This window comes from Mirounga leonina, unplaced genomic scaffold, assembly GCF_011800145.1.
Source record: "Mirounga leonina isolate KUSES-001 unplaced genomic scaffold, KU_Mleo_1.0 Mir_82, whole genome shotgun sequence".
NCBI classification, from domain to species: Eukaryota; Metazoa; Chordata; class Mammalia; order Carnivora; family Phocidae; genus Mirounga; species Mirounga leonina.
Genome location: NW_023270825.1, coordinates 21025033 through 21032773, shown reverse-complemented (window position 1 = coordinate 21032773; position 7741 = coordinate 21025033). Strand labels below are relative to the sequence as shown.

The following is a 7741-nucleotide window of genomic DNA, read 5'->3' as shown; positions in this document are numbered from 1 at the left end:
CGCCCTCCTCCCGCCGCCACCGCCGCGAGCCCGAGGCGCCCCCCCGCGCCCGCCGCCCGGCCCGCTCCGCCCGAGGCGGGAAGCGGCGGCGGCCGCGCGGGCGGCTGAGGAGAGTAGAGGCCGGGAGTCGCCGCCGTCGTCCCCGCCCCCGCCCGGTCCGGCCGTTGCTGCCGCCCGGACGAAGCCCCCGCCGGCCACCAAACCACGTCCTTACCACGGTGTTTGTATTTGCCGAGTTCGCCATTTCCACACACAACACAAACAAGAGGGGGCAAGCCCAAGAAAACAGGATAAAAACAAAACCAAAAAAGAAAAAAAGAAAACCAAAAAACCCGGAGGGTGGCCCAAGCCACCGCAAGATTGGGGGTAAAAATTTCAAACAAAATCGAATCCTGAAAGAGTAAAGGGGAGCGGTGAGAGGAGGAGGAGGAGGGGGGCAGTCCTCCCACAGCTAAAAACCTCGAGAATCGCCCTGAAAAAAAAAAAGCCACGACCCTTCTGGGGTCCGGGGGGCGTTGCCGGCTCCCCACCCCGCACCAAGGAGGGAAACCACCACCGGTCGCCGCTCCCCGCGCCGCCGCTGCCGCCACCGGCTGCAGCTCCAGCCGTCCGGTCCGCCCGCTTCTCCCCTTTATATAGTGAGCCAACGAGCTGCGCGAGCCACCGCCGCCGCCGCTGCCGCCGAGAGACAGGGCGGAGGGGGAGGGAGGGGCGGAAAGGGCGGGGGCAGAGGTGGGCGGGGCTGAGCGCGAGACACCGCGAGAGCCGCGTGCGCAGGCGCGCCGGGGCGGAGGCCGCCGTGGGCCGCGTCGTCACGCGCCGTGGAGGGTGCAGGGCGGGCGGAGTCAGGGGACTGGAGTAGTCAAGTCGGCTTGCCCGCTCCCCAAGTCTCGCGTGATCACGTGGTTGCCACCCAGGCGGAAGTGTCCCACAGCTCTTTTCGGGTGAGGGACTGGCAAGGCATTGCTAGAAAAGGCATGAGTTCTGGTGACACTCCAGTCCAGAGTTACCTGGGACCGACTCTTGTCAGGTGTTTCTGCGTCTCCCGGCGCTAGAGAAGCTAGAAAATATGGAAGGGGTGGTGGCGGCTGCCTCGCTAGCAATGGCTGCGGAGGACCGGTCACGTGTCCCCGCTTCCGGCCCCGGGAGCGCTCGGACTCGGGGCAGAGTTTTAAATGCGGAGTCATCTCGGGGCTTGAGCTAGTCTTTGGACTTCAAGCTCTGAGGCTTTCGTTGCTCTCCTGAAGGATGGGCCTTTCGCCTGCAAAATTGTGTACGTCTTCCTAAACGGGAAGAAAGCTGATTTGGGCCCACTGTTAACACATTTCAGAATTAGTAACCCCTGAACCGGCTGAGTTGTCTCCACCAGTACAGCTAAAAGTTTCTGGGCTTAAGTTTCCCCAAGGTTCGGCCACCTACTAGCCTACTAGTACTTTAAGTGACTTATAACGGTGGTGGAAATGCAAAACAATAAGCGAAACACGAGCCACTGGATTATGACAGCACGATAACGTTTACCCCTCCCCCTCTTTTTAAAATACTGCCAAAATTCTGTAACCACATGGCCTGCGTGTAATGACTAACATCTGAAATACTTCCCCTTGACCCACCAACTCTCGTGGCCTCTCGCTGCGAGAGAGCGGGCAAAAGAAGTCCATGTCTTGGAGTATAAATCAAAAGGCGTTGACCTGCTCTGCTCAGGCAAATCCCGCCTTTATGGCAACATTTCACGCAGAACAGAGAATTCTCTGTTTAGAAGGCAGAACTCACAGTACCTAATTCTCTTTGTCCCTGGGAATTTTGAGAGACATGGAATGTAGTCTGGACAAGTGAGGGAGTTTATCTTCATAAACCAAAACGAAATGTCAAAGTTGTATGCAACTGAAAGCATATTTGGAAAATCTCAAAGACAACTACCAGAGAGAGGAAAAGATGCAACGTGCCAGGACCTGAAGGAAGAAATTAGAGAAAGCAGAGGCCATTAATACTCAGAAATGGGAAGTTGTCGGTATGTTTGTGATGGGCATAGAGAATATCAATTAATTTTGAGATTTCTTTTAACACAGCTGATCCTACGTTCTTGCCTTACCAGTTGCATTTCAGTTCCCTGCACAGCTTCCTGCGTGAAGGCACTTAAAAAACAGTCCTAGGAAATCATAGTGTTCTTGATACGTAAAAATAGGGTTCCATCACCTTTTGTAATTCATTTAATATTCAGGTGACCATTAGCCCGAAAAGTTATACTAAACAGTACCACTACTGGTACTGGCTTATTAGGACTTCTTTTTACCTCTTTATGTATACATACTACCAAGTATTTGCACTTGGAATCCCTCACCTTCCACCTCATTTTCTTCCCTAACCCCTTGGTATTCTTGACTAAATGATAAAATGTTTTGCCATCAGTTAAGATAAAGACCACTGCATACAAAACATGGGTTAGAATCTATGAGATTTATTCTCCATGGACTTATTCCCAAGGGGATTAGTCACCATTTTGCTCTGATTGAGACTGACCTGTGAAGTAACAAAATACAGTTACTGGATTAAAAAGACAGAAAACCCAGTTCTGGACTCCTTATGACATACTTCATACTTCTCCGAGGCTCTGAGATGGCCTCTGTTTTTACACACTTTAAACTGTAACAATGCTGAAGCACTTGACTAATACTGACCCAGATCTCTTCCCTTCTTTCTCCAGTGTGCCTGGCATTTAACTAACCACCATGGATTCCATCCAATTTACTGTTTTCCATTCCTCATTCAGTTGTAATATGCCTTCAATCATTATATATGTGTGCCAGCCAGTTTAGTTTCAGAAAGAGACATTTCCTGTCTTGCACCAAAATACTGGGTCTGAATAATTTGGAGACTACAGCTGTTTAATTCACAAAACTGGAAATCTATGAATAGGAAGCTCCTCCCATGTAAGACTAGATTTAGCGTTATACTTAAATTGTTTTTATCTGAACTTTTTCTTGGGGGAGGGGAGCTTAAATAACTTTTCTAATTTTAGCAGCTCCTTGTACCATGTTTGAAACATTTACACTGGATTTTCAGTTTGTGAACTCATACTTGGTAACAGCCGTGTATTTAAACAGATACATATAGTGATCTCTTTCTTTGTAATGAATCTTTTTTTTTTTTTTTTTACTTCTAAGTGTTTTGTACTGGACAATAAAGTTACTTCTTTCTTTTAATGTTAATATTCTGACTAAACACTGGATAACTGCCAAACAAAAGAAGCAACGGAAAAATTTAGTGCATAAATTTTAATATACCATAAACAAAATGACACCAAACCTTATATGTCCAAACATTAAAATGTTTTACTGTCCAAATGACTATTTCAGCAACAATGCCAAGAAAGAAAAAAAATCTAAAAAGACTGCTCATGGAAATTAGCTTGAACTAAAATCTCATTATGTAACTTACCTTTAGTTTCCATGTTCTTAAATATGGATAGATAGATAGATAGATCAATAAAGCTAATTATCTGGCATATTTAGGAATCATGCAGCCCTTATATACTCAATAGTACTGGGCACTTTTGGAGAAAACAGAAATGAAGAGGGAAGATCTTGTAACTCAAGCTTAACAATCCTAATGAAAGCCCCTATTGTATGGTGCATAATGACAGCATTCATTCAAGATATTAAAAGCACTGTATTTCAGTACTACCAAAAAATTATATTCAGAATTCACATATTTTTTAGGCCTTTACAAAAACAAAACAAAAACACCTGTTGATTTCCACATGCACTGATGTTTGATGCAGTGTATAAAAAGAAATTACTGGCCATACCAATTACTTTTATACATGTACTGAGATTTTTTTAACTTTTTTTTAATGTTCTCTTCCTTCTAACTTACAGTTTAAAATTGCTACTTCATGTCTTAAAACAGCAACTAACTTGCAATCATTTTTTGTATATGGAAATATAAGCCAGTTAGTGGTGGCTTAGCAAAAATAACTTAGTGCAGAATCTGTGCAGTCAGGTTTGACAATGCCATTACCTTACTGTGAGACCTTCTGCAGTAACTAAACTTCTCTGTGCTTGATAAGATGAAATATGGATTGTTGGGAAGATCAAAGGTACTAGAAAGTGCTTTGGTAAGTATTGGGTGGATGTTTTTATTATTAATGGTAAGTTACATTAACAACATCAAAGCAAGGGAAAGATCTTTTTAACTCACTTTATAGAACACTCCTATGAGATTTTAATAATGCTGCCAGTGGTTGATGATTAATTTATCCACAAAAAGTTTGGCTAAATTTTGATAACTTAAGTGGTGAGTATACAGAGTAATTTTTGTATGTAAATATAATATATGCTGTTGTGAGATAAGATTCCTTAAGCTAAGGGGCACCTGGGTGGCTCAGTCGATTAATCCTCTGACTCTTGATTTCCGACTCTGGTCATGATCTCAGGGTCATGAGATTGAGCCCCGTGTTGAGCTCCACGTTCATCGAGGAGTCTGCTTCTTTTCTCTCTACCCCTCCCCCCACCCCCACTCATGCATGCTCGCCCTCTCTCTCTCTCAAATAATTCTGGAAAAAAAAAATTCTTTAAGCTAAATGCTGATCTATCATTGTAATTCATCAAGTTGCTTGGTTATACATGTGTACAATTATACCTAGCAAAACTATATATGAATTTGTTCATTGACTCAGCAATGCCAATTCTAGGACTCTATCCCACAGATATAGTAGCAGAAATATGAAAAGGTATATGCCCAGGACTATTCAATTATAGGACTGCTTGTAGCACCAAAAGAAAGGAAACACTCTGATATGTCCATATAAGGGGATTGGTTGAATAAACTATGGTACTTGCACACAGTGAAATACTATACAGCTATAACAAGGAATGAGGAATATCTCTATATACCACTATAGACTAATCTTCAGGATACAGTGTTAAGTGAGAAAAGCAAGTAGAGATAAGTGTTCTTTGTATGCTACCATCTAAGAGGAACTATAACATTGTGTGTACATACACTTGCTTACATTAAAAAAAAAAAAGGAAAGATTAAACCATAATTTTTTTTTTAAAGATTTTATTTATTTATTTGAGACAGAGAGAATGAGAGACAGCATGAGAGGGAGGAGGGTCAGAGGGAGAAGCAGACTCCCTGCCAAGCAGGGAGCCCGATGCGGGACTTGATCCAGGGACTCCAGGATCATGACTTGAGCCTAAGGCAGTCGCTTAACCAACTGAGCCACCCAGGCGCCCCAAACCATAATTTTTTTTAAAGGAAGGTTACCTATAAGGACAAGGAGAAAATATTATGATGAGGACAGGAATAGAAACTAGGCTTATTTAAATATATTTTTTATATTTGACTCTGGAAACCTATTCACTTAATTATAAAATGAAATTAACTTATTTATAAAATAAAATTAATTGTACATGGTCTCAAAACTGAAATAAAATGAAGCAAATAAACCTAATAGTATATTTCATAACACACAGAGGGGAACCTTTTCAAGAGACCTTAAAACACAGTAATTTGGGGTGCTCGGGTGGCTCAGTAGGTTAAGCATCACCTTCAGCTCAGGTCATGGGTTCCTGCTCAACGGGGAGCCTGCTTTTCCCTTTCCCTCTCCCCCTCCCCCCTTCTTGTGCTCTCTCTCTCTCTCTCTCTCATGCTCTCTCTCTCAAATAAATAAAATATTTTTAAAAAACAGTAATTTGACTATACATCTGTAGGGAGATATTTTCTAAAAACAAAGAAATAGAAAAGTTTTTTTTTCACTCTTCTCTGTATTGCTGTGATGATGTTTGTATATGTATTCTGGTTTTTTAAATGTGAAATGTGAGATAAATAAAATGAGTAATTATGTGATGTTCTAATTATATCATCTTAATTGTTCTTGAAAACCAGGATTCCCAACATGGAGGAAAGGAAATGCAGATGTAAGATACAAGTAGATAAGTAAAATTCTGTAATCCCGAATTTGAATTAGAAGCATCATGATGCATTGTCTTATTTTTTACCCTGCCTCTGAAAAGGCCTAGGAATAACCAATCCAGTAGCAATGAGTACACCTAATGCCTAAATTATGGCATTTCAAGACCAGTATTCCTTGGAGAAATGTCTCATTCTGAGTCCAGGTCAGGACCAAGAAATGTCTTTTTTCTAAAAAACAACAAAACCCAAACCCAGTGTTTTAGTTGTAAAATATACATAGCTCTGAAAGAGCCTAAACACAGTGACCAATCTAGCAACTGTGAGCATCTCTAGCTCTCAGATTATGATCTTGAAATACCATTTTCCACTAAAAGGAATCAAGGCTCCTTGCAGATATTGCTGACTCCAGGATTAGAGCAAGAAAAACATCAGTTTGAGCCAGAGGAAATTGCCAATTATTGCCCAACCTAATACAAAATGAGTCCAGAATATCTTTTCATACAGGTCACAAGGAAGATGTATTAGTTTCCCTGGGCTATTGTAACAAAGTCCCACAAACTGGGTGACTTAAAATAATAGAAATTTATTTTCTCACACTCCTGGAACCTGGAAGTCTGAAATCAAGGTGTCAGCGAGACCATGCTGTATCTGACCCTCTAAGTAGAATCCTTCCTCACCTCTTCCCAGCTTCTGGTGTTGGCCTGCAATCCTTGGTGTTCTTTGGCTTATGGTCGCATGCCTCCAATCTCTGCCTCCATCTGTACATGGCATTCTCCCTGTGTCTTTACATTGTTTTCCCTCTATGCATATCTGTCTCTGTGTCCCAAATTCCCCTTTTTGTAAGGATGCCAGTCATACTGGATTAGGGTTTACCCTAATGACCACCCTATTTCCAAATAAGGTCACTTTCTGAGATACTGGGGTTCAGATTTCAACATCGCTTTTTTGGAGGACACAATTCAACCCATAACAGAAGATACCAAAGACTGCTGGTGTCGTGTCAAGAGACTTTAGGAGCCGGGCGCCTGGGTGGCTCAATTGGTTAAGCGACTGCCTTCGGCTCAGGTCATGATCCTGGAGTCCCTGGATCAAGTCCCGCATCGGGCTCCCTGCTTGGCAGGGAGTCTGCTTCTCCCTCTGACCCTCCCCCCTCTCATGTGCTCTCTCTCATCCTCTCTCACACAAATAAATAAATAAAGTCTTAAAAAAAAAAAAAAAGAGAGACTTTAGGAGCCAACATGAAGAGGCCTCTACTGGCCAAACGTGAGACACTTGGAGTACCAATAGGATAGAACTTAATAGCAAGTTGAAGTACATCAAATATTTAAATCCATTAATTTATAATACTGTTAAAGAAACATGAAAATGCTAATTGGTCACTATTGGAGGATGCTGGGGAATTAACTCATTATTTTGAAGAGTGGTAAATGAAGAAAACTAATCAAGGACTTATCTAGCCTTTCCTACATGAACTCTACCACTGAGTACCAAATGGTAGATATCGTGGGTTGAATGTGACCCCCAAAAGAAAATGTCCATGTCCTAATCCTCAGAACCTGTGAATGTTACCTTACTTGTAAAAAAAAAAAAAAAAAATGGTCTGTTTTTTCTTAAGATTTTATTTATTTATTTGAGAAAGAGAACAAGAAATAGAGAGAAGGAGTGGGGACAGTGGGAGAGAGAGAAGCAGACTTCTGGGCTGAGCCGGGAGCCTAACACGGGGCTCGATCCCAGGACCCGGAGCTCATGAGCTGAGCTGAAGGCAGATGCTTAACCGACTGAGCCACTCAGGTGCCCCAGAAAAAGGGTCTTTCAGATATAATTA

General features: G+C 42.5%; 1 protein-coding gene across 1 annotated transcript in view; it reads right to left on the bottom strand.

The window, feature by feature from the left end:
• GTF2A1 (general transcription factor IIA subunit 1) overlaps positions 1–656 on the bottom strand; it is a 45668-nt gene extending 45012 nt beyond the window's left edge. Inside the window, exon 1 of the mRNA XM_034992304.1 lies at positions 215–656. Coding sequence (XP_034848195.1) covers positions 215–244 — 30 coding nt within the window. The 5' untranslated portion in view covers positions 245–656. The remainder of the gene's footprint in view (positions 1–214) is intronic.
• Positions 657–7741: the final 7085 nt, after the last annotated feature.